At 48.8% G+C, this 24,664-nt stretch overlaps 11 protein-coding genes across 11 annotated transcripts; 5 read left to right on the forward strand and 6 right to left on the reverse strand.

The window, feature by feature from the left end:
- Window positions 1-637: 637 nt before the first annotated feature.
- Window positions 638-2,938, reverse strand: BDV37DRAFT_295926 (transcription factor domain-containing protein; the record flags this gene model as incomplete). The annotated part of the gene is made up of 1 exon (XM_032089995.1): window positions 638-2,938. The coding sequence occupies exon 1, from the start codon at window positions 2,876-2,878 to the stop codon at window positions 638-640; it is 2,241 nt and encodes a 746-aa protein (XP_031945720.1). The 5' UTR covers window positions 2,879-2,938.
- Window positions 2,939-3,337: 399 nt separating this feature from the next.
- On the reverse strand, window positions 3,338-5,162 carry BDV37DRAFT_268434 (major facilitator superfamily domain-containing protein; the record flags this gene model as incomplete). The annotated part of the gene is made up of 6 exons (XM_032084181.1): window positions 3,338-3,465; window positions 3,532-3,665; window positions 3,725-4,679; window positions 4,740-4,902; window positions 4,962-5,024; window positions 5,079-5,162. 6 exons carry the CDS (start codon window positions 5,160-5,162, stop codon window positions 3,338-3,340), a joined length of 1,527 nt encoding a protein of 508 aa, XP_031945721.1.
- Window positions 5,163-5,497: 335 nt separating this feature from the next.
- BDV37DRAFT_268435 (uncharacterized protein) lies at window positions 5,498-8,172 on the forward strand (the record flags this gene model as incomplete). Its single annotated transcript, XM_032084182.1, has 10 exons — window positions 5,498-5,773; window positions 5,821-5,990; window positions 6,050-6,162; window positions 6,224-6,395; window positions 7,008-7,084; window positions 7,152-7,382; window positions 7,442-7,609; window positions 7,662-7,895; window positions 7,953-8,020; window positions 8,083-8,172. 10 exons carry the CDS (start codon window positions 5,498-5,500, stop codon window positions 8,170-8,172), a joined length of 1,599 nt encoding a protein of 532 aa, XP_031945722.1.
- Window positions 8,173-8,710: 538 nt separating this feature from the next.
- On the reverse strand, window positions 8,711-9,331 carry BDV37DRAFT_268436 (carboxymuconolactone decarboxylase family protein; the record flags this gene model as incomplete). The annotated part of the gene is made up of 1 exon (XM_032084183.1): window positions 8,711-9,331. One exon carries the CDS (start codon window positions 9,329-9,331, stop codon window positions 8,711-8,713), a length of 621 nt encoding a protein of 206 aa, XP_031945723.1.
- Window positions 9,332-10,198: 867 nt separating this feature from the next.
- BDV37DRAFT_268437 (MmgE/PrpD family protein) lies at window positions 10,199-11,604 on the reverse strand (the record flags this gene model as incomplete). The annotated part of the gene is made up of 2 exons (XM_032084184.1): window positions 10,199-11,091; window positions 11,148-11,604. The coding sequence occupies 2 exons, from the start codon at window positions 11,602-11,604 to the stop codon at window positions 10,199-10,201; spliced, it is 1,350 nt and encodes a 449-aa protein (XP_031945724.1).
- Window positions 11,605-12,613: 1,009 nt separating this feature from the next.
- BDV37DRAFT_278896 (lactonase family protein) lies at window positions 12,614-13,965 on the forward strand (the record flags this gene model as incomplete). The annotated part of the gene is made up of 7 exons (XM_032086188.1): window positions 12,614-12,761; window positions 12,814-12,983; window positions 13,051-13,109; window positions 13,165-13,300; window positions 13,356-13,368; window positions 13,429-13,503; window positions 13,565-13,965. The coding sequence occupies 7 exons, from the start codon at window positions 12,614-12,616 to the stop codon at window positions 13,963-13,965; spliced, it is 1,002 nt and encodes a 333-aa protein (XP_031945725.1).
- A 2,613-nt stretch (window positions 13,966-16,578) lies between these two features.
- On the forward strand, window positions 16,579-17,972 carry BDV37DRAFT_295928 (uncharacterized protein; the record flags this gene model as incomplete). Its single annotated transcript, XM_032089996.1, has 2 exons — window positions 16,579-16,655; window positions 17,051-17,972. The coding sequence occupies 2 exons, from the start codon at window positions 16,579-16,581 to the stop codon at window positions 17,970-17,972; spliced, it is 999 nt and encodes a 332-aa protein (XP_031945726.1).
- A 283-nt stretch (window positions 17,973-18,255) lies between these two features.
- BDV37DRAFT_268439 (WD40 repeat domain-containing protein) lies at window positions 18,256-19,603 on the reverse strand (the record flags this gene model as incomplete). Its single annotated transcript, XM_032084185.1, has 4 exons — window positions 18,256-18,507; window positions 18,559-19,224; window positions 19,309-19,474; window positions 19,563-19,603. The coding sequence occupies 4 exons, from the start codon at window positions 19,601-19,603 to the stop codon at window positions 18,256-18,258; spliced, it is 1,125 nt and encodes a 374-aa protein (XP_031945727.1).
- Window positions 19,604-19,997: 394 nt separating this feature from the next.
- BDV37DRAFT_278899 (putative G2/M phase checkpoint control protein Sum2) lies at window positions 19,998-22,040 on the forward strand (the record flags this gene model as incomplete). Its single annotated transcript, XM_032086189.1, has 4 exons — window positions 19,998-20,020; window positions 20,089-20,124; window positions 20,202-20,445; window positions 20,700-22,040. The coding sequence occupies 4 exons, from the start codon at window positions 19,998-20,000 to the stop codon at window positions 22,038-22,040; spliced, it is 1,644 nt and encodes a 547-aa protein (XP_031945728.1).
- Window positions 22,041-22,200: 160 nt separating this feature from the next.
- BDV37DRAFT_172030 (uncharacterized protein) lies at window positions 22,201-22,705 on the reverse strand. Its single transcript, XM_032079352.1, has one exon. The coding sequence runs from the start codon at window positions 22,619-22,621 to the stop codon at window positions 22,361-22,363; it is 261 nt and encodes an 86-aa protein (XP_031945729.1). The 5' UTR covers window positions 22,622-22,705; the 3' UTR covers window positions 22,201-22,360.
- A 591-nt stretch (window positions 22,706-23,296) lies between these two features.
- BDV37DRAFT_278900 (uncharacterized protein) lies at window positions 23,297-24,602 on the forward strand (the record flags this gene model as incomplete). Its single annotated transcript, XM_032086190.1, has 5 exons — window positions 23,297-23,425; window positions 23,487-23,569; window positions 23,629-23,773; window positions 23,836-23,871; window positions 23,964-24,602. The coding sequence occupies 5 exons, from the start codon at window positions 23,297-23,299 to the stop codon at window positions 24,600-24,602; spliced, it is 1,032 nt and encodes a 343-aa protein (XP_031945730.1).
- Window positions 24,603-24,664: the final 62 nt, after the last annotated feature.

The following is a 24,664-nucleotide window of genomic DNA, read 5'->3' on the forward strand; positions in this document are numbered from 1 at the left end:
GCTGGTCGATGTGTCATACATCCAGGTAAGAATCATGTTTTTATCAAACTTTGAGTACCTATGGTTTTTCAGGTATCTGATGAGATAATATTAGATGGTGTATCCTCAAAATTAAACATGCCATTTCATGTTGAACGTTTGCACATACGGGCTTCCCCGTATTGATCGGAAAGGACGTGTTACTATTCGGGTCGGTGAAATCGAGACCCGCAAGGTTGATCGGATAAAGCTTGCTCATCTGGATATTGTACTTAAGATAGCCGGGGTATTACTCAACCAATATGATTCTGCAAGATAGCCAGTATTTGTTAGTAGATAAATCAATACCAGCTATTATATTATAGAAAGCTAGACTTACTCTAAGACATACACAAGCTAGGTTCAGATACTTTGAGCTGGCGATTGATAACTTCATCTTGATCTCATCAATATTCTCGCCGGAAGGAAGTTGTATGACAAAGTCGATATAAACAGCAGGGAAGCCATCCACTCTTCTTGGTATTGAAGTTCGAAAGTACAGTGTGCGTAAAGAATCAAGATCAATCTCGCATGTGTGTTGATGTAGGAGTATCCATTGAAGGATGAATCCCAGAAAGATCTCCGCTTAGACCCCGTGAGGGCCACAAAAGATAAACAATTAGATAGCGGAATATGATGGCCTCTCTCCTTCTCCTGCTGGAGCATCTGATAATTGGTCAAGCAATGTATCAGGAAAGGGGCCATAGCTGAGTGTTGAGTCAGGCGCTGAAAGATTCAGTCGCAATTGTGGATCAAGATTTGATCCCATGAGTGCCGACCGCGTCTCGGGACTCAGACCATCCTGCACATCGAGCATCACCTCTGGCCCGTATGAAATGTCCTGGGCGAGAAATGCAGGAAGCCAGATATCCTCATCCACCACAGCGCTCATATGAGGCCCCCACTCATAGGCCGTGCCCGACGAGGAGTGTTCAGGTGAAGTATTTGAGACATTGTCGTTCCCCCCTGCATGGGCCATTTGGAGCGTTTCGTTCGCAGGGCGGACGTTATCAGATTCCTTCGACTCTCGCTCGGGGAAGAGTGCGTTGAGCTGTCTAGAAACCTGGCGGTCAAGAATCTTTTTTATTCGCGTCTTAATGATCTCAATACTCCGGCTCAGACCGGGCATGGCCGTGGCAGTACGTTGAAGTATGTCGAGTAGAAACTTCAGCTCTGCCCACGCGGCTTGGTGGGATTGTGCAGGCTGTGATCCATCCTCTAAGGCCTCCAGTTGGTATACAGCTGTTGTGGCAGCTGTATAGGTACAATAGCTGTTCATGTATGTGATATGATGGAACCCGAAGGTATGGATATACATTTTGAGAAGGCCATAAATTGCCGTTGTTGCCGATCGACAGATTTTCCAGCTTTGTCGAATAGTAGCCGAGCGAGGTACCTCTCCACTCGCAACGTGTGGTCGATGAAGGAGGATCAGCGCGTTGTGATACATTAAATTCAGCGATGTGATATGGGGCGGCGGACTCAACTCAGGCATGTCATTTGGTGGTATATGCAAGTACGATGGCAGAGACGAGTACCAGTTGTGGAGTTCCTGTTTTATCGACATAAAAGCAGCTGCTCGGGGATCGGACGGATGTTCCGTGTGACTGGCGTGCTGTGAGCTATAAAGCTCCAGCATCACCCGCGTGAGAATTTTGCAGAGCTTACATAGCTCGGTGAAGCAAGACATGACGCGGCCCGGAGTTGGGGGATATGGAGGGAGCTCTGCGCCTTTTGGATCTGGGCCATAGAATGGTAGCCAGGGATCATGGTCGCTGAAGTCGTCTAAGAACTCCAATGAGACGTTTTCCGCACCCATGACAAAATTCGGCATTCTCCCCAGGTACAAGCTGATGTGCTTGTCCCACGCATATAAACTCCAAAACAGGCGCTTTCTTATCTCGATATCCTCTACTGAAAGTGACTTGGAATACTGTTGCAGTTTATCGGGGCAGACATGTAGACCGAGGTCAATAGCCATGCGAAAGGCCATGCCAGAATAAAGCCAAGCAGAAGAGGACCGACCAGAGGCAATGTCACGAGCTGACTGTTGCAGTAATGCTTGAATCGTAGGAATCGCTGGAGGGTTGAGGGTCTCCATCGCTAGCAAGACCTTTGCCTCTGACATTAGGCGGTCCGAAAGTTCCTGAAATGGCTCAGAGTGATTCTCTGAGCTCCACCATTTGTCTGGAGACCGTATAAACCGGCAACTATGGGCATAGAGCACCTTGACAAGGGTGGAAGTGCAATACGTGGAGGATCGATCTCCGCTGGCAAGAAGAGGCATGTCTCTCGTGAAAGCTGGGCGATATACAAAAAGAAAGCTCGGGTGCAGCCAACACCAGTGCAACTGTAGTAAAGTACTGGCGAGATCCTTGGATATATTTGCCAGTGCAAGAGATGCATCCAAGTTTATGAGTTCGATATCTTTCTGAGCGGCAGCATTGGCAACTAGGCTTTGTCTGATATCTGCCGCGCGAGCGTCCATCGCTGGTGACGGAAGGCTCCCAGCATGCGATGATCGAGAAGGTGTGTGTGGTAGATCTTCATGAATGGCAGAGGTTGGGTTGTGGTAGCTAACATCCCCCAGGGCATCCAGACTGATAGAGTCATAACCCTGATTACCCAAAGCCGGACTAACAAATGACTCTTGAGAGGTGGAGGTTGCATCGGCACTACCTTTGCGCTCCAGTTCACGGATCCGAGCCTGTAAGGAGCGCACGTAGGCAAGCGAGGGCGATTTATCATAGTGGCAATGCGAAGCATTGGCCAGACAAGCGGAGCAGCTTGGGGATGCGCCATCGCACTTGCTTTTCCGACGCCGACAGTTGGCGCAGACAATTTTGTGATGCCGTACCATCACGTCATAATAGAAACTGGGTTATCGTAGAGAGCACATCGAGTTCTTCCGTGCTATGAGGCTAAAGGTAGGGAAAAAGAGAAACGCGGAGAAAAGTGAGTTGTGGAGAAGCCCCAGATCTCTACGTACTCTACCCCATACTAGTACGGAAGTCGGTAATTTTCACTCGCACCTGTATTGCGCAATCAAACCCGATTCGTCAGGCGAGAAAAAAAAAAAAAAACATTTTTTAGCGTGATTTTGATTAGCCTTCGCTTCACTATAAGATATTCATCCAATTAAGGTGCCGCTCGGAAAATTAGACTGTAATTTTGAATTCGTTCGGAAAACCGAGCGCATCCCACAATCCAAGGATACCCGGATTCTGATTGATATCTCTCCTTAAATTTCAAGCCAAAATCCTTTCTTGAGTCGAAAGCATCTTGATGTTGTCTTCCCGAGGAACTTCTACCAAGTTGACTACAGTACATATCGGAAATCCTTATTCTCAAACTCCGTCTGATCCTGCATGCCAGCTTCGTTACTGCGAGCCTTGTCGGCCGGACCGTAGTGGGAGTCACGGCGCCGATTGACAATCAGCATATAAACTAAAGTCATTAGCTAATTGGTCCCTTGAGGAACTGGTTCCCTTTACACAGGAAAGGACGTCATACAGAAGAGTGAGAGATGACAAAATGCTTTGATCGCATACCCAACAAGAAGACCTATTGTGGCCCCCTTATATTCAGGCGCTTCAGATGGCTTCACCACGAAGGGTCCTGCAAAGTTGCCCCAGCAGTAGGCAGTGCTACTTCAAATTAGCCGAGTCGAACATTCGTGAGCTTATCAGCCATTGAGGATACTCACAATACCAGGGCATTAGCCATGGCTCGATGCGTATATCCAGCCATATTTGACGAAATCGTGACTAGAGATACGGTGAAGCCCACCGACTGTGCATTTACCAGCCAAAAGCAGACCAACCGTGACCACTTCATTGATCGAGGGAGGTACGCCATGCAAGCAGCAGCAACCGTACACAGGATGTTAGCAGCTGTCGAGGTTAACAACCGAGAATTCGGCACATTCAAGGTGATCGTTCCTCCAATGAATAACGCGATAATAACAACTGCATCACCAACCGATTTCAGCTCTGTTGTTTTAGTTTGGGTGAAACCCATGTCTTGAATGATAATGGTCGAGAAAGAGTTGACGACACCATTTGGGATCGCTGCCGCAAACACCGAGATGAACAGCATAATCGCCTTGGGATCATAGAATGCGACCATGCCTTGTTTCTTGTTAAATGCCTTGTTCTTGATCCCAGTTTCATTGCCGGCAACTCGCTTGACCGCAATGATGCGCTCGGGTCTTGTTAAAAAGAAGGCACTTGAGGGCGAATCAGGCAAGATGAAGAAAATTACGAACGCCCAGAGACATGTGGCCGCTCCAAGGATGTAGAAGAGTAACTCCCAGCGCACCGGCTTGAAGTCCTCTGGAAGCTTGGAAATCCCAAAGGATATGTAGGACCCTATAATGCCACCAAACCCAAGAGCGGAATACCAGATGCATTGGCGAAGTGGGATTTCCTGTCGAGTATACCAAAAGCCAGTCATTAGGGTTAAACCAGGCGTCACAGCAGCTTCAAAAACGCCCATAATGAAGCGAACTCCTAGAGCACTGGAAAATGTATGGCACTGGGTCATAATAATGACCATCAAGCCCCACATGAGGCAGCTTACTCCGAGAACGCGTTGAGCGGGATACCTCCCAACCAGCCATCCACACGGATATTGGCCAAAGAAGTAGCCAGCGTACACCACTAAAGTAGAACGATATTAACTTCCCCTTACCAGCTCAGAGAGATTCAGGAGCACCGTACTTGCAGAAAGGTAGTTGAACTGTTGACCCTTCAACCCAAGAGTCTCCTGGTACCCAAACAGATTGGCATAGTTCAGGGCCGTCTTGTCCATGAACTGCAACGCCTGCGTCACCAGAAAGATTGGCAGCACGACCATGTCAATTTTCCAACGGACCTTGGAGTTCTAGCATTGTCTCAGACGCCACTTCTTAAATCGTTTGGTGAAAAGCTCAGTCGACTCACCTCCTTTGCTGTTATCTCTATATGTAACCCCTCGCGGTATTCTTTGTACCCGACGGCATTTTCCTGAGAAGTATGAACATTAATGCATGGTACAGAATCTTGGGACGAATACCCTACCTCGTAAATCGAGCTTGCCTTCGCCTTTGCCTCTTCGATATCATCATATAGAGGACTCTGATGGGTAGCTTCTTCGATGTGCATGATGTCGGGTCTCTCCTTGGGCGGCATTTTCCAAGGTAAGAAGCCAAGCAGTTAACTGCCGTGATCGTCCGGGTGTTAGTTGGACTTAAAAACCCCCATTGCTCTCGGCATAGTCCACTCTCGCTAGTAGCCTTCCCCCGCAAATCCCCACAACAGGCCAAACTCCGACGCTCCACATGAGCTTCACATTCGGCATATGGCCGGCAAGTATCGCTGTTTACCAACTTAGCCAAGAGCCAAATAGAACATATTTGGCCATTCCTAGCATCCATCGCAAACAAAAGCTCAATACAACCGCTTTCTCACATCCGCCATACCGACGTTAGGGCTCCAGAATGCCGATTTCTACGGACATAGACAGCACCGTCTGGCTTGCTCAGCCATCAGGGCCTTGTTGTCTCAAGGGGACTCTTCACGAAGGGTCTGCACGCGGATGCTTCATCACCGTTGCGGGAGTAGAAACATACATCTCGAAGCCTTTAGGCAATGCAAATGGCCGAATCCTGCTGTACTTCCCAGATGTGTGGGGAATGTTTCCGAATGGTCTTTTGGTGATGGACGCGTTTGCCGATGCCGGATATCTCGTCCTGGGACTGGACTACTTCAGAGGTGTATGTTTCTTCCAAACATTTCCTTCTACAGCACTAAATGAGCAAAGGATCCGGTTTGGAAACATCGTCGTGATCGTCTCGATCGCTCAAATCCAGACTTCGACTACGAGGCATGGAAGCGAAAGCACATGGCATTTGCAGATGAAGCGGTTCCGCGGTGGGTTGACGAAGTCAAAAGAACCTATGGTCAGCCGTCGACTAGGTACGCGTGTGTTGGGTAGGTCTATGCTTCCATGATTCGCCTGTTGAAGTGTCCAACTAAGATGATTTTTCAAGGTATTGCTTTGGTGCACCGTATGTCTGTGATGAACTGGCGAAGGACACCGTATCTGCCGGGGCATTCGCTCACCCAGCATTCCTGAAAGATTCTCACTTTGAGAAGATTACAAGTCAGTAATCCTTGCCCCCCTCATATACCAACCTAAGATGACGAGCTAAAACCCCCTACAGAGCCTCTAATGATGTCATGTTCTGAGGTAGACCATACATTCCCTCGGGAGGCACGACAGGTCGCTCTGGATATTCTCGAGTCTGGTAAAAAGACATACCAATTGCAGCTATTCTCCAGCGTCTCGCACGGGTTCGCCTTGCGAGGGAACATGAAAGATCCTTATGAACGTATGTGATTGCCAGCACAACCCAAGTCGTACTTGAAAGCTAACGTAGCCTAGGATACGTCAAGGAGCAGAGCCTGAGGGGAATCATAGAGTGGTTCGACTTTTGGCTTTCGCAGTAGTTAAGGCGATGATACTAGAATGAAATATGGGTATCAATAGAATATTTTATATAACAATATCTGTAACTGAACATGTGAAGAGCCATTTCCTTTGAATACACAAAGAACAGTCTCCCTCTACACAATTGTTTTTGGAAATATGAGATTGTCCAACATTCGTATATTTGCAACCATATCATCCACCTGACTCATGTAAGACTGCAGGCTCTGCCATTTGGGATATTCAATAAATTTGCTAGGTACACTTAACCTTTCAAATTCTTCCCTTGCTCATTGTATTCGCCCTTTCGAGTCTGAGGTGGTTCCATTCCACAATTTGTGGAGAGAGCCGGCGGATGGCCGTGAGTTGGCGTGGAGGTGTATAGCGGCCGGAATATGGCCGGATACTGTGAATGGCTGTCTCGCGAAAGGGCTTGACTGGGCCTCTATAAAGATATGTCTCCATGATCCTTCCTTGAAACTTTCGAGTTCGGTCCAGTCTTCCAACACTACTTCAAGCATCATGGCATCTACTAGAGCTTTCGACTTTACTGGTGAGGTGGCAATTGTCACTGGTGCTGGGTCACGCATGCCTGGTAAGCTTGGCTTTAACCTTTCATTTTACTCCTTCCCAGTGATCTAGGGATTACTAACTGATATAAGGCGAGATCGGCAATGGCCGAGCAACGGCTATCCTTCTCTCTAGGCAAGGTGCCAAGGTGGCCCTTGTGGACTATAATGTAGAATGGGCCCAGGAAACAAAGCGCATGATTGAACTTGAAGGTGGCATATCAGAGGTTGTGCAAACCGATGTGACCGATGAAGAAAGCTGCAAGAATGCCGTTTCGAAGACCGTGGAACTTTTTGGGACGGTCAACATACTTGTCAATATCGGTAGGCTTCTCTTCCAATGCGATACAATGTGTATTGAAATTAATGTGTGTGCCGTGCAGTCGGGGTTGGTGGTGCCATGGGAGATGCTACCAAAGTTGATCTCGGTGCATGGGAGCGCGACTTCAAAATCAATGTCACCAGCATCGTATTAATGAGCAGACATGCCATTCCAGAAATGAGAAGAAATGGGCGCGGTGCCATAGTCAACATGTCCTCTGTCAGCGGTCGTAAGTCTTCCTCCTTATCCGTTCTCATGGATCCTCCTGACATGGACCACAGTTCTCGGTGGAAATCCCAGCCTCTTATATCCTACAACTAAAGGGGCAATCATTCAGATGACTCGAGCCATGGCCGCCCAGCATGGCCCGGAAAATATTCGCGTAAACTGTGTTTGCCCTGGCATGGTCTTCACCCCAATGGTACGAGGCAGAGGAATGACCGATAAAATGAGACAAGACCGGATCAACCAAAACCTGTTAAAGCAGGAGGGAACAGGTTGGGATGTTGGTTATGGTGCGAATCCTGTTGGTTGCAATCTGGAGACCGAGATTTGCTGACTTGTTGTTCTAGCGATCCTTTTTCTCTGTAGCAAAGAAGCGAAATGGATCACTGGCTTGATTATGCCTGTTGATGGGGGCGTAAGTTATCCTTTCTCCTCTTCTACTAAACTCGGTGAATCAAGCTAACGTTTTGGATATAGACAACCGCAGGAAAAGCAGACAGACCAGCCTTGAAGGCCGATACACTCGCAGAGGAGAACACAAAGATTCCCAACAACTTAGCAGGATAGATTGTAGATAAATGATGGAGGGTATAGTATTGTAGTGTGATAGGAGCTGGAGGATGTGCTTTATAATCTATGTTTACATCTCACACATTCCAAACATGTTAGGTTACAATTCCTTTGCCTCTACAACCATCGTCTGCGCAGAACCTTTGGTCAATATCTATAATAATATCAAGTACGAAGGTACGTAAGGAACGATTATCATGATTGTAGGATGTCGCGATCGGGAAACAGAATAGACGAAAAGATGCCACAGTGTATTGCCCTTATCATAGACCATTATCTGATTGATTTCGATTCATACCTCCTTACACTTGAATCAATAATCATAGTCCTTAGTATCAAGCAAATTCTTATGGTCTGGTATGGTATTATCAGGTGAGCCTATTGGCATATTCTGGACGCGAGGAACCCTATTCACAAACTGCCCAGGTCTAGATACATAGCACTTGTTGATATTAATGCAATACAAGCATAACATTCACACTCACAGTTCAAAACTAGTCGGACGTTAGGTATTAAGGCAAATCCCAACCAACTTTCAGGTATGATTCCCAACAAGCTCCGCTACGCTTTTCATTTCACGGGCGTTGTTTTCCCCGACATCCAATGCAACAAGGATCCTACTAACACAGTTGTATCCTGCAACTGTTGTAGTAAGCTCGACAATCTCTCGATTCGATAGACCCGCACTGACTAGATCTTGAAACACCTCGTCAGAGACAGAGACAGAGTCAGTCATCGCATCAGTGTAAGCAACAATGGCTTGTTGCCGAGCTGTGAGGCAAGTCTGTCTCCACGCATCGGCACTTCTTTCGGTGGCTTCGGTGAATGATGGTAATGAGAGAAGCTCTTGCAGCTCCAATGCTGTGACCCCGGCTTTCAACGCGAGTGGTGCATGGATATTCCACTCATAGACAGCTTTGTTCAGAACGGCGATGCGAGATATTGACAGTTCCAGGAAAGCGGCGTGCAGGATGGTTTTCGACCGAAGAGCTCCCACGAAGCTGTTGTATCCATCCGCAACCTGGGGAGCATGCAGAAGGGCGAGGTCGAGAGGAATCAGCGGTCGCGGACTACGTCGGGTTGCAATGCGCGAGTATATTTCGTGTGTATCAGTACTCAAGCCCTCTGCAGACTGGGGGGCGTAAGGGAGACGCATTATAATGTTGTGGAAAGGAGCATATCAGGATTCCTGAGAAGGTAAACAGGAAAAGGAAATTGCATATAGTTAAGGATTGGAGACGATGGTCTTTTTCTTGCATCACTGTAACTCTACGTATATACTTCTACTGGTACTGAGACTATTGGCGTGATTAGTGGCGGCGAACCTCCGATCACCAAGTGTAAATCCCGAGGCGGAAAACGGCCGGTAACAACGGCGAATGTGCAAGAACCATGACTCTGCAACGCCCTAAGCCCATTAAGCGACCTAAATTGGTGTTTTGTTAAAGTTAAGATCTTTCATTACAAATGAATATGTTTCTTTCATGGCAGTTTGAATGGTGATTTACCAATGACTCATGTAATCCAGACCAAATAGGGCTTGCAACGCCTGTCAAAGCCCCAAAGGTGAACAAAATGGCAAGGCTTTATAGGAGACATCAAACCTGTTCAGTGCCTTAATTAGTAATTATTGCTGGATGATAGTATATTGCTACCTCTATTGATGAGAGATATACTGGCTTTTACAATATAGTCCTTGATATCAATAGTCAAAAGCTTAATGGTTTGTAGACTACTGTGCCTTATGTTTAAGAGGAAAACTTGAGATGACAGGAACAAACGTAATTATATTTGATCTGCTATTGAGCCAGTGAGATCGATGTACTAGCAGTTATGGCATGGTCATGGGATTTATCATTCAAGGTAGGCTGGATGCCTCTACAAAGTCTGGCCAAGATGAAATGTAAAAATGAGCCGGACGTTAATTATCAACTTGAACACCAGGCTCTCTCTTTGAATGCCCAGAATATAGGTTGTATCGCAAGCTTTGAATATGAGGAGAATATTCTCCACTATGACCATGTTAGACCTTGAAACTGTGCGATATACGTCCAACATCTGTGGCATTCAAAATTTGGGAGAAACCGTCGAAAGCCTGTTGGGCCCGTGTCTCGCCAATATGATTACCAACATGTTCAAGGAACTTGGTCTTCAGCTGGGCTGCTGACAATGGCTTTCCGATACTGCCAAGTGCCTCCTCAACATGGACTTTCACTATAGTGCCATCCTCGAATTCGGTGGTGACAAACGCTTCATGCTCAGCTATTGCATCGTCCGAAGCGACATGCACCTTTTTGCGTAGATCAGCAACAGTGGAGTTCTGGACGACTTTATCGGTGAACTGAATCGGCGTGGCTTCTCCAAAGAGCAATGCAACAGCAGCGGCATGGTAAACACTGAACTTTCCATCGAGTCCGGTCTGCGGCTCAGGATTGTCGGTCAAAAACAGCACGCGAGGGTGTGTGCGTGCCGTAATATTGACAATCGTAGTGAGGTCGAGATCCTTTTCTTCTGCCTGATCATGGATCTGGATCCATCCATCAATAGCAGCGTGCAAAATCCGATCGCACGGAAACGGCTTAAATGTGTTCTTGGTAATCTCCCAGATATCTCCCAGTGTGGACAGCTCCTCAGTGAGGTTCTGGCTTGTGCTCACTACATTCGCCCAACCTCGTTCTGCTTCTAATCCCTGTAGTGAGCCACCAAGACCATTTTGCGCGAGTACTGCAGCCAGAAGGCCGGATTGTGCAGCACGACCGACGTGGAATGCTTTGGTGTCGGTCCCAAAAGACTCATGCATCCCAATAACCTGGACGGAGGCAATACTGATCGCATGCTGGAGCTGCTCCAGGTCGAGTCCGAGCAGCTTGCCAACAGCCACTGCCGCTCCTATGGAGCCGGTGGTACTGGTAATGTCTGCATGGGAATTAGTCTTCCAAGGTTGTCTTCGGGGGCTTAGAGGAACCGCATACGCCAACCAACGTCATAATGCTCGGGGTATACGGAAATTCCGAGCTTGCACTCGGCCTCCACACCGGCCACAAAGGCTGTAATAAAGTCTTCACCGGAGACAGGAGCCTTCCATTCAGAAACTGCCAATAAAGCAGACGCCACAGGGCCCGAGGGATGGACCGGCGTGTCAGCATGTGTGTCGTCGTAGTCATCCACGTGCGATGCTATGCCGTTCACGAGAGCTGCCGTTTGCATATCGACGAAGGCATTCGAGCCAAGAATGGACGAGTTCCCGGCATTTTCTGGCAGTAAGGGAAACAGGGCATCGTAGGCAACGCCAGCTGGTGGAAGATCGTATCCACCAATAGTACATCCTGCCCAGTTATAGATGCTTTTGACTGCCATGTCGGTCACGGGCTGGGTAAGGTTGGTAAAGTGAAGGGCCAGAGCCCATGAGGCTAAAGTCTTGGTAGCCATGCTGACAGCTCTTTTTAACGATGTATGGATTGTTTTTTTCTCTTCAGCTGCAATGATCTGGGGAGGTACAGCTCGTAATTGGCCGTGCTTCTGCCATTTATATCTCGTTACCTTTCCACACAACGTGCAGATCTTTGAACCCCGCGTCCCAACCGACTCGGCGGACATCACTGGAAGCTAATGCTCTTCGGTTATCAGATGATTCTATTTCTGGAGTAACCTCCTCTAATAGATTTGGACCATTAGAGAAGCCTGTTCGGGCAGATGCCGGGGTAATAAGCAGCGTCGATGTAAGACTGGCGGGAAAACTCCGGAAAGGCCATATCCCGCAATAGGGCAAGTATTCTTTGGTATAATCCATACATTGATATCTTGTCTACAACAGACTCTTCGGCGCAGGAAGTGTTTGAGATAGTCGACATGTGCTAGGATCGTAAGTGGTTTGTAGATGTACAAGGACCCTGGCCAGAATATCCTTTTTCTGACTTCATGCGGCATTTACCTGGGCCAGCAGAGGAGTTCTTTACGCACGTTCATATCCCAAGTAACAGGCATTTCTAATCTGTGGAGCAGGCTACCGAAGGACTTGATGGGTCATCTCGAATCAAATACGGAACAATTAACAAATAAGCGTCAAGTATTACGGGTAATGGCCGGCATTATGCCGAGCTCGTTGGGATCGCAACCATATGCACGGGCAGTTGCCGCGCACAGGCTCTTCTAAGGCGTAAGAGCCCTAAGAGATCATCGCCCCATGGGGGTCCACCGGGGATGTGTGGGGTGTAGAACCAGGACTATATATGGTAGCGGATGGATAATAATTGCTACCATGTAGCTTCGCATACATCCAATTGATTTTCGACATCGTGAGTGCATCCATACTTCGGATACCTACACTTTCTGTATCAGGATGCAGCTTCACCACCTGCTTACTGGTTCTTATACCAACAACACGCTCTTTTTGCTCGCCTTTGATACTATTTCTAGGACTCTTTCTCTAAATTCGACCATGCCAGGGTTTGGCTTGCACCAATTCGTGACCAGCAATGCGGCCAAAGACCGTGTTTATGCAACCTCTATGAGCGAGCCTCCCCGGCTATTTTCATGGGCCGTCGATAAGGACTACAAGTTCACCCACCTTGACACGGTCAACATAAGTAGGTGTATAGCCTTAATGGTTCAGTTCGGTGCATTGCCTAATTACTATAGCTTCATCGGCATGCTACATCTCCGACGATGGCCGATATGCTTTCAGCGCTGGTGGTCCAACTGCGCACATTCATTCACTCGATGATGGCGCCATTGGAGATGAGATTCAAGAGCTCTATCTTATCCCGGAGGAGGACATTGATAGTGTGGACAAAACCAGGCAAGCCGTTGTAAGTGAACCGTTGTCAATCTCTCTGGCTCCGTATATGAATTTTGACCTCTTTTCCTGTGAACCAGCTGCATGGTGCCCATGCCTTCGATGTCAATATAAATAACAAGGGCTTTGTTCCCCATCTGTTAGTCAACCACAAACCTACCATATCATTGTGGGTCTGTGTTGACCTTGATTAGGGGTATGAACTCGATCTTTATGTACGAAATCGCAGACAATGGCTCTGCTCAGCTTCTGTCCATCAATCTGAGCCCAACGGAAGGCGACGGCCCTCGAAACTCCTATGCTAATAAGAATGGGAAGCTCCTCTACGTGGTATGTGCGATTCAAGTAGGGAACTGTTGCCGGCGAAACTAACTAACGCCTACAGGTAACCGAGCATAGTGAGTAACGACTTTGAATTTTTGTGGTTTGAACTACTGCATTAACAACAATATCTCTAGCTCAGTGGCTTGATGTTTACGAAATTGGCGAGACTCAGCTCCGGCATGTCCAACGCGGCAGCGTTATTCCCGATGGTAAACAGACCCTGTGCAATATATAAACGTCACTACGGATAATTGATGCAAAAAACAACAGATGTACGAGGTCAGTTCACGTTCCGAAGCAATACCGTCCAACCATCTCGAGATGGCAAGTATCTCTTTGCTTCGACCCGCAGTTGGGAGAGCCCCGGTGCAAATGGATATGTTGCCGCATTCGAGTTGGACGATGCTGGGTACCTCGAAAGCGAAACGGCAGTGACTTTTTATGAAGCTCCCGTGACTCTTGGTTCTGCGGGTGGCCTTCGCGTTGCACTTTGGGAGGACAAGACCAACGGTGATCCCAGCGGCTTGACAGATTATATGTACCTCAGTGATACATCCGAGGGCTGGATGTTTATTCTGGGTTGGACTCCATCGAACAAAACGTTAGACCTCGTTGCCTCACTCCATTACCCAGAAAACGCGACGCCGTACGAGGCTACCTGGTTGGATTAGGGTCGTAGCTACACCGGAGGAGACATTGTTAACTAGTGTGGTCTATTATAGTGATGCAGTGGTTACTGAGTTCAGATGTTTCCATCTGCCCTTATGTAGATTCAATCTCATGTACGGAGCTTCCCCTCAGCGACTATCCTGGGACTACAAGTTTCTGAGAGGGATTTTCCTTGACCTATGTGATGCCTTATAAGCCGGGGATATCTTCATTCCAGATACAGTTACATATAGGGTGCGGACAAGGTGCCACAACATGATTGTTATCAATTGATTCTCTTTTATTTTGAGAGTCTGTAATGGAGGGGAGAGGAGCTGAGCAAGGGGATTTGACTGTGCCAGCATTAATTCCCACTGCTTGTGGAAGCTGGAGTTGTGCCATTTTTCGATAAAACCAATGTATTTTGAAATGTCCGTAGTCATTTATTCAATTTTGCAGCCCGCCTCACTTTAAGGCTAATGACAGATAAAATTAAATACTCATTGCTGGTCAGTGGTCGCATTTATGATCCTGCAAGTAGCCCGAAACAAGACAGGCTGGGCTCCAAATGCAAAGTGGGCATGAAAGCAGGTTAAAGTCTGAACCATAAGACCAAATGCATTCAGATCAACTGTAACCGCTAGTATTGTAGATGAACGCCGGCCCAGTCATGCTTAGTCGCGATTCCACGGACCGAACTAGCACATACAGCAGTTTAATGGCGCTTCATCCTCACTCTGCGCGTTCTAAGGGTAGTGTGGTATCCGCGAATAGTCTGGGTAGAGGTGCAAGATTTCCAGAGCACCACAGCTTACCCGCTTCGAACCGTGTCATGCCATAATAGCTTCCTTTTGTTATCTGAAGCGCTAAGAGCTGTTGCCAAAAGATATTCTCTCGGTAGAATATTATTCGCAGATAGGTATGCCGTTATGCTTATTGATAGGGACGTAACGAAGTAAGTGTTGTAAATCCGCTAGGCAAACCAGGTATACTCATAGATTGTAAACAATCTATAGCCTTGCTTGACATCCAACAAGTGCCATTAACTTTAGTATGTCAATGTTTGAGTTCTCCAAAACGTCTGGGCAGAAGTCCTCTGAGACTGGGGGTTCTTGTATATCTTGATTGACCACATGTGTGGTGAGTTTGGACTTCATCCATAGGCTCTGGGTCTGGTAGGTAGTAGGTACTTGTTGGTTTGAGATATTAATGGTCGTCCATATACCTTGCGAGCTGACCTATAGTTATCAAAACTACAGTTAGTATATTGAATCTAGATACGTATAAACACATGGATACTCACCATGCTCAATGCCTGTGAGTACTTTGACAACTCTGCGTGAGATACCTGGCGCGTGAGTTGCTATATGGACCCAGTGGCAATCAAGAATAAGCAATACATCTGTATGGCTTGAACCGGAGATGGCCTATGGGTCTTCGAGCCCTTGGGTGAGATAGAGGTCTGCATTGAAGGTTTTCTTGGCTGCTCTGTTATACTGAACATACCTAGGACCTCACGAAATGTGGACCATCCGGAACATTGAGCCTCGAAGACATTATGTTCTTCGACTCAAAGATTTTGATCTCTCCAACAACCCTTTCGGCCCTTACGCGTGTCATAGTAACTACATCCGGGTCTTTGTGCATAGGTAAGCGATTAATTGAAGTTGTATAATCGGCAAAGACTAAGTAAACTCCAGTCACTGGGCAAATGGGCCTCGTTCTCCACCTTTCGCTCCAGCGGTTTTCAACTCCCAGTGCAGTACGGATGGGATCTTTCATCGGCTGAGGCATCGATTCTGACACGCCCGCTTCACCAAGCATATTCAGCAGAGAAAGAATATTATCATCCTGTATGAGTTATGAAGAGCAGATGCGACAAGGCCTTGTGCCAGTCAAAAGCGGATTCCATCGACGCTGTTGCATAGCAGAGGAATATCCCGATGATCTGCTTCATTATCTCAGAGGGCCCGTCCGTCTGGGAGACATGACGTGGAATATATTGGAGTCCAGTTAGGCTCTATCAGGTTAATAGAATCTTGATTTATGGCTGAGGTACTTGAGTCGTAATCACTCGCCCGGCGATTTGCCCTGGATCGTGCAGTGGTAACGAAAAGATACGCTGCCATACATTAGCAAGGAACTTGGGATCTCAATTGAAGATGGTATCAACTGGAGAACCCCAGTCTCTGGGCTGGAGAGAGAAAGCAACAGAGATCGTAAGTGCTTTTATGCTTGATCCTTGACTCTGCGCTACTGAATTATTCCCTAGATTTGTTATTTCAATTCATCAGGGACTGCTTGTGAAAGCGATACCGTTTTAGTATTGAATATAGACAGTGAAATACGATGCTTCTAAGGTATCTCTTATATTGAGTATTGGTGCCGCGATAGGAGCTTTTCTAAGTAGCCGTCTAGCATAGCCCATTACAGATATCAACATGAGAATTTAAGCAGCTAATTTAGATTAATAGACGTCTTTCATAAATGCCAAAATAGGGATCCACAATGTAGAATGTTTTTCAAACATCTGATGTTCTATGTGAATAGTGGTGTGTATTCTCGGCACGAGTCATCTCCTCTCACGCCATCACAAGGAATGCTTTCACCATCGTCAACTTAGTTCCAACAGACCTATGACCTCCTCTCATATCTGCCGGACTCCACCATTCCAGAACAAGCTGCAGATGTCAAGTGAGGGGTTATGCAGATTGTTTGTATAAATCCCCGTTTTCTTTCGTGTCTGTCCGGACCAGATTTACGCCTGCAGTCCTCAAGTTAATTCAATAACTTGACCATCGTATTTATAGCTAAACTAACCATGGCTGAAGTAGCCCGCCAGCCGAGTGTCCCAGACGGAGCCAGTTCCTCCACCCTAAGACGGTACGTCCATGTACCTGAAACGAAGCATGAGCGTATGTTTAAGCCGCCCACGGATAATTCTATAATGCTAATTGCGCAGTCGACTGGGCTGACCTCGTCACACTTGACCTCTCTCAATTTGACGTCCCAGGAGGTAAAGAGAAACTGGCAGCTCAATTGAAAGACGCGGTCCACAACATCGGTAAGTAACCCCCAGTGTACATCCAATACAACACACCAACACAGACCAGGGTTCTTCTACATCACCAACTTCGGACTCTCGCCGGAAGAAATTGACCGCCAATTCGCCATCGGCCAAGAACTCTTCGAGCTTCCCGAGTCCGAGAAACTGAAACACCGCGCCGACCTCGAAGCCGGCAACTACAACGGCTACCGACCACTGGGAGCAATCGAGATCCTGCCAGGCCTACGCGACAACATCGAACTGTACAATGTATTCAAGTTCATCCCGAGGTACGCACGGTCACACCCGGAAGTGATCCTGCGACATCACGAGGAGATCGAGCGGTTCCACCGGTTCATCTACGACCACATCGTCACGAAGCTCTTCCGGCTGATCGCCATCCTCCTCGAGTTGCCGGAGGATTATCTGGTGCGTGGCCATCCGTATGACGGGCCCAGTGACTGCCACCTCCGGTACATGATCTACCGGGCACGCAGCGCTGAGGAGAACGCGCGGCATCAGAATCTCTGGTCGCGCGGACATACGGATTTCGGGAGCTTGACGTTGTTGTTCCGACAGCCTGTTGCGGCCTTGCAGGTGAAGACGCCTGAGGGCGCTTGGAAATATGTGAAGCCGTATCCGAATAGTATCACCGTGAATATCGCGGATGCGTTGCAGTTCTGGACCAATGGGTATCTGAAGAGCAGCGTCCATCGGGTGATCGCGCCACCCCCTGACCAGGCCCATATCGATCGACTGGGTGTCTTGTATTTTGTTAGGCCAGGTGATGGGCTGGATCTGAAGACGGTCGATAGTCCTTTGCTGAGACGTTTGGGGTTCAAAACGGATGGAGATGATGAGGCGCAGGTATCCGCTGGGGAGTGGGTGAGGGCGAGAGTGAAGAGGAACTGGGATAAACCTCCAAAGGCGAATGATGAGAATATTGAGCTTGGTGGTGTGAAGACCACGGTCTTTCATGAATGATTGGGATATGGCGTACTATTCATTCCATATAAGTATACTAGGGGTAGGATTACTGAGGTTTGTTTCACAATTGACCATGGAGGCGGTTGAAGAGCCTGATGGCTAAATTTATGTATATATGACCATTGATGAAAGCTCTATTGTTAAGATTAAATCGCTGTGAGACATGTTAGTCCAACTACCCTTCTTCTGTCACCGTGAGTTATTATAGTATAAGTTCTAGAAAATGATTCTATTTCGTGGATCATGTATAGGATATCATGAGCTCGCGTGAGAAACCCGATCAGTCTTCTTCCAAAAGTTCAGCCAGCTCACGCTCTTCCTCCTCCGTAAGCATTGACCCAGGATTTGGCTCTGGTACCTCCTCAGTCGATGTGTTCTTGGCCTTTTCTACGGCGATCTGGAGATCTTCGGGCTTCAAGGACCACTGACGGATGGTGGCATCGATACCGACACTGACTAGCGTTGAGCCCAGGAGTACTAGTCCTGTGACTTCCTCGAAATGGCCAGAGAAGGTATGGTAAAGTTGACCGGTCTGTTCATTACATTAATAAAGACATAGCATACAGGTTAGAAGAACACTCACCGAGCGATTCCATACGCGAACCTCTTCATCTCTGCAAGCAGTCACAACCCAGCCACCCTGCTCGTAGACAACCACGTCGCGGACAAACTCTGGGTGAGTTAATGTCAAGTTTGGCTTCCAGCCTTCCTCTCGCACGAGGCATTTTGCAGTTTTGTCTGCAGAGGCAGTCCACAAGTCGGCATCCCGGTCAAAGAAGAGCTTGAACACATTTGTATCATGGGCTAGGATGGCGTCCGTGCCAGTCAGATCTTTACTGCCACTTGCGATATCGAAATGGCGAATTTCCCGATCACTACCAGCGCTGAAAACAACCAACTCTTGGCTGTCAGAATCTAAAGAGACTGGATCTACGGCAAGTCCTTGGATACCCTTGGCATGTCCCTTCATGACGGAGAGCCGCTCGCCACTGGCAATGTCGAACACCAAGATCTGCGCGTCAGCCCCGCCGGAGACAAGGACATCCTTGCCCTGGAGTCTGGTGGTGACTACCGCTCTTACAAAGTCGGTATGACCTTCATATTTCTGTTTCACTTCCTTCGAAGCCACATCCCAGCACCAGACGTATTTATCCCAGCAACCGGCGAATAGTAATCGACCGTCGGGGCTAAAGCAGACGCTTGTGATGGGGGCCGTTGGTCCTTTATAAAGAGCAGCAGTTTCACCTGTCTACAAGTGAACCGAGGCAGATGACGATTGGCTTAGTTACGTATCCCAGCGAGGCATCCAACAAGAAGGACACCGTGCACCTACTTCGAGTATAATCTTTCTGACCGTGCCACCACTCTGTGCCACGAATACGGCGCCAGGGTTCAGAGGGTCTGCCTCGACTGCCAAGATCTTACTTTGTAGCCTGATGGGGTCTCCATTTGTATTTTTAGATTTAGCGTCCTTTCGCTTCTGCTCGTCAAGCGCAGCACTGCAAATACGGGAAAGAAGATCAGCGACTGGAAAGCGCGAGTGAAGAAGAAGGTAACGAAGTTCTATGGACGGATAGTAGGACTGACGTAGTTTGAAAGAAATCATCCCGATGAGAAGAACGAGACATGTTGAGTAAAAGTGATCAAACAATCACCAGGGAATCAATAATACGTAGACTACCTGAGAATGAATGTCGCATGCAGGGGAAGTGGAGGGGAACTGCAGATGGAGAATGCGGAGTGGAGTTAGTTATCTTCTACTGATTGAATTGTTTCCGGCAAACGAAACGAACGAACTGCGCACTGAGCTTCTCTTGCCCACCGTATCCCGAAAAGCTTTTCCCACCACAAAACCAGAAGTTCCACCTTTTCTTCTTCTTCTCTCTTCCTTCACTTTCCCTCTTTCTCCTCCTTCTCTCAATTCTTTCCTTTATAAACCACCGTCTTTCCCCCTTTTCCCTTCCCTCTCATCGTTTCTTTCTTTTTTCTCTTGCGCGATTGACGCGCATCTCTCCCTTCAACATGGATATGAACCATCTTATAGGGTCAGTCTTCAATGCCTACTGGTCTGAACCAGGGTTTGTGCGGCTAGGCTGGAGTTAACACCTGGCAGTCAGCGGTTCAACCTGATTTCCAAGAGTGACATTCGGTATGTAACCATCGCTCCCTTGTCAATTCTAATCCTCGTCCACGATGGCCGTGCATCTTACTGACCCCCCGGCGCAGCTATGTGGGTACTTTACATGAGATCAACCCTGAAGCGTCCACAATAGCCCTCGAGAATGTCGTGTCCTTCGGTACCGAGGGCCGGCGAGGCAACCCCGCAGATGAGCTTCCACCTGCTTCCAATATCTATGAATATATCGTCTTCCGTGGCAGCGATGTAAAGGACATCAGTGTAGCCGAGGACAAGAAGGAAGATGCAGCCCCAGAGCCTCCACAGATGCCAGATGATCCGGCCATTCTAGGGGTAAGTCGAACCACAATATCAGAGATACTTCCCATAGTCGTAGCTGGTGTCTCGAGTCCACCGACGTTCGTCGTCGGTAAAAATGATCTTATGATGAACTATTTCGGATGTAAACACAGACCTGTTCCGAACAGCGCAAAAACCGTGTGGAGATTTCCGTTGCCTTCCTTCTGATCAGATCATGGACTTCGTACCTTGCTTGCCGCTTCATCTTTAGACTCTACAAGGGATTTGGCTAACCTTGTAACAAATAGAACATGTCTCGTCCAGGACCCGCCCCTCAAGGAATCCCCCCTCAGTCCCAGACGCCACAACAATCTCAGATGCCCCGTCCGCCGCCTCCCGGATATCCCCAACCACAATTCCAAGGAGGCTTCTACCCACCCTATGGACAACGCTTTGGTGGACCTGGGTTCCCCCCTGGTCCCGGGTTTCCAAATATGCCTTATGGAGCTCCACCAGGATGGTTCCCCCCTCCCGGACAAGGGTTCCCTCAGCCAGGCCAATTTCCTCCCCAGATGCCAATGGGTCCTGGCGGCCAGCATCAGACCCCCCCTCCGCCGCGGCCAATGCCCGGTGCGGGTCCCATGAACTTGCCTAAGAACACATCCGAACTGCCCGTCTCTGATAAGCCCTCCAGTAAGCCTGGTAGCCGTAATGGCACGCCCGCACCTAGTAATGCGGCCCAAAATGCCCCCACTCCGCCCGTTGAGTCTAAGCCGCCTGTTTCGGAGGCTCTTCAAGCGGCTACTGGTCCTACTCAAGTCACGGCTGGAACTGCTAAGGCGCCACCCACCGGACCACGCAGTGGACGTGTGCAGCCTGCCATACCTATTGCCGCCCCCGGTAAGCCGCCAGTTGCTCAGGTTCCTGGCCCCGCTGGTGTCCCACAAGGTCAAGCCCAGGCAGCGATTACTGAAGCTACTCGTGCTGCCACTGCTGCTGTAGCAGCTGCTATGGCTAAGTTGCCCCAACCCGGTGCTCAGAAAAAGCCCGGCGATGCCTCTGTTGAGGGTGTCACGAAGCAGATGGCTGAAATGAAGCCTTATGAGCACCGTGCACCCCGGGGTGGTCATCATCCTCGCGGCGGCCGTGGTGGTGGTCACCGTGGCCAGCACCAGGGAAAGAAGATCGAGGTTCCAGAAACGGACTACGACTTCGAGACCGCAAATGCCAAGTTTAACAAGCAGGACTTGGTCAAGGAAGCCATTGCCACCGGCTCTCCTGTTCACGAGGTCGAGCCTCACATCCCCAATGGCGAACCGGAACCATCCGATAGCTATGCTGCTGCGTATAACAAGTCCAGCTCGTTCTTTGACAATATTTCGAGTGAAGCTCGGGATCGCGAAGAAGGTAGTGCTGCTCGTGCCGGTGGCCGAGAGTGGCGTGGTGAAGAAGAGAAGCGTAACATCGAAACCTTCGGTCAAGGTAGTGTCGACGGCTATCGTGGCGGTTACCGCGGCCGTGGCAGAGGCAGAGGATATGGCCGTGGTCGCGGTGGCGGCTATGGTCGAGGCTACGGTGGCCGTGGCCGTGGTGGTATGCGTGGAGGCCGTAATATGTCTCAGTCCACTGGCGTCCCTGCCCAGAACTAGTGTTGCCTTTTGGCATCCCCGACTTGATTCCGATCTCCAGTCGTATTTCTTGAAGCGCTTAGCGTTGAATATTTTCCTTTATTTTGCCTTTTCTGGAAGTGATGCGTCCTTCCCTGGCTTGTTTCTGATATTACCCGGCGTCTGATGGTACCTTCTCACGAATACTTGGCATACAGTCAAGATCTCCTCATGTTTGATATGTTTTATGGTTACGGTGGGGATTGGTGAATTACCTGCTGGGATGGTTTTTCGTTACGCGGCGTCGAATTATGGCGTTTTACATATGTTGCATGGGCTGGGCATCGCCTCCATTGCATTGATCACATATTTTGATGATAATCATGTTTTGTCTTCCCGGCATACTCGCGCAGTCCCGGGCATGGCGGCATAGGTTGGCTTGTTTCCCACATCCTATGTCTGCATATTTGATTCATGGAGGTTTCTGGTCCCTGTCGACCCTCGGCGCCTGTTGAAGGAGTGCCACTGGAAGTATCTCTGGGGATACTCGCCGGGAAACTGGATACGACTGGGACCTTGATTTCTCCTGTACCATAATCCAAGTGATCCCATGGATCTAACATGAATGAAAACAAGAAAAACGGAGGCCGTTTGGTCTACCATTATTGTGTACTCTGCTCGTAGTTTGTAATTGCTTTTGTGGTTCTAGCGACACGCATAACTACCCCAAAGTGGTGCATTGATAAACTTTGGCTATAGATGGAGAAGCTTTGCCAGTGCTGTGCTCATTTGCCGTCGGTTACCTTCACCCCTCCCTCGGTATGGACCTCAACTGACAACCGACTGCAGAGCTCCATGACAGACCAGACACTGTAGTCTCTGATTTGTCAATCTACGTCTCCCTTGGGTTTTGCGGAGCTGATCTGCACTGGGATTACTTAACCTGCTGTTCCTCCCCGCATCCACAACATGACGTTCAAGGTTTACTGCCTCGGTGAAGTAGCTGATTGCGGATATACATGGAGACTTTAAACTAGAACCACGGCACGCGCTTCGCAGAAATGCTATTTTCTCAACATGGGCTCCATTCGTCTTCCTCCAAAGCCATCTCCAGACCCGCCTTGATCCACTGTCCTACCGAGATCCCCAGAAATTTGACCCGAGACAGCTCGCAATATTATCTTATATAGCGGGGCCAGACCTCCAAAATGGCCAGTACCTCAAAAAGACTCAGCAAGATAGCTGACCATCTGTCTACTTCGCTTCCTTCTTCTATAACTTCCAGTCCAAACGCCAACATGACTACCCAAATCGCCGACAACCTCCCCTGGGACCCCAACAGTACACATTTCCCCTCTCGAAAGGAACTCCCCAAGATCCCGGGAGCGCCGGAAGGTGCAGCCTGGGTGTGGGGGAAGGATGACGAGGTCTGTTTCTTCGCTCTAGACCTAGCCTTTAACCCTATTATGTCATACTAAGTATTCGTAGATAGGACGTCTGAACCTGCTCACCCCGGCTAGAGTCAAAGCCGCCGCCGCGGAGATTCAGACCGGCGAGATGTTTCGCCTGGAGTGAGTTTATTTGCTCATTTCATATACCAGAGTCCGGAAGTCTAATGCGCTATATTAAGTCTTCCGGTGCACGTCCCCGAGACACCGGCTTTCGGACGCGAAACCTTCCAGCACAGTATCAAAACGCTGGTTAAGGACGTCGCGTACGACGATATCTATACTATGAACACGCAGAGCGGGACTCAATGGGATGGATTTCGCCATGTACGTCTCTCACCTACCTTTCTCTATAAGAATAGAAAGAAAACTAACAGAAAACCTACCAGTTCTCCCACATTGACACCAAATTGTTCTACAACGGAGTACGTACATACATATACACACACATACATAGAAAACACCACACCCAAGCACCGTTCCCTGATACTAATAATAAAAATAAAAAAAAAAACAGACAACCTCCACCGACATCGAACCCGGCCCCAACTGCACCACTCGAGGCAGTATCCACCACTGGGCCGCCCACGGCATCGCCGCGCGCGCCATCCTGCTCGACTACCGCCACTACGCCCACACCCAGAACATCCAGTACGACCCGAACACGCGGCACCCGATCAGCATGGCCGACCTGCACGCCTGCGCCAAATCACAAGGCCTCGATCTCCGGCCCGCCGCGCAAGGTGGCGACGTGCGCATCGGTGACATCCTCCTCGTCCGCTCCGGCTTCGTCGAGCACTACCACCAGCTCTCCTCCGCGGAGCGTCATGCGGCTGCCACCCGCGCCCACGAAGACCTGGCCTGGGCCGGCCTGAACCAGGAAGAGGAGGTCTTGGACTGGTTGCATGACTGCTATTTTGCGGCTGTGGCGGGCGATTCGCCAACGTTTGAGGCTTGGCCGCCGGTCAAGGAGAACGAGTTTATTCATCAGAATATTTTGGCGCTTTGGGGTATGCCGCTGGGTGAGATGTGGGATTTGGAGAGTCTTGCGAAAAGGTGTAGGGAGGTGGGCAGGTGGACGGTGTTTTTGACCAGTGCGCCGGCTAATGTTGTTGGGGGCATTGGGTCGCATGCTAATGCTACGGCTATTTTGTAGTTTTTCTTGGTGATGTTGAGGTTGGATTCTGGTCCTAAGGGGCATTATGGGGATAGATATGT

Source organism: Aspergillus pseudonomiae (assembly GCF_009193645.1).
Source record: "Aspergillus pseudonomiae strain CBS 119388 unplaced genomic scaffold BDV37scaffold_6, whole genome shotgun sequence".
Classification (NCBI taxonomy): Eukaryota; Fungi; Ascomycota; class Eurotiomycetes; order Eurotiales; family Aspergillaceae; genus Aspergillus; species Aspergillus pseudonomiae.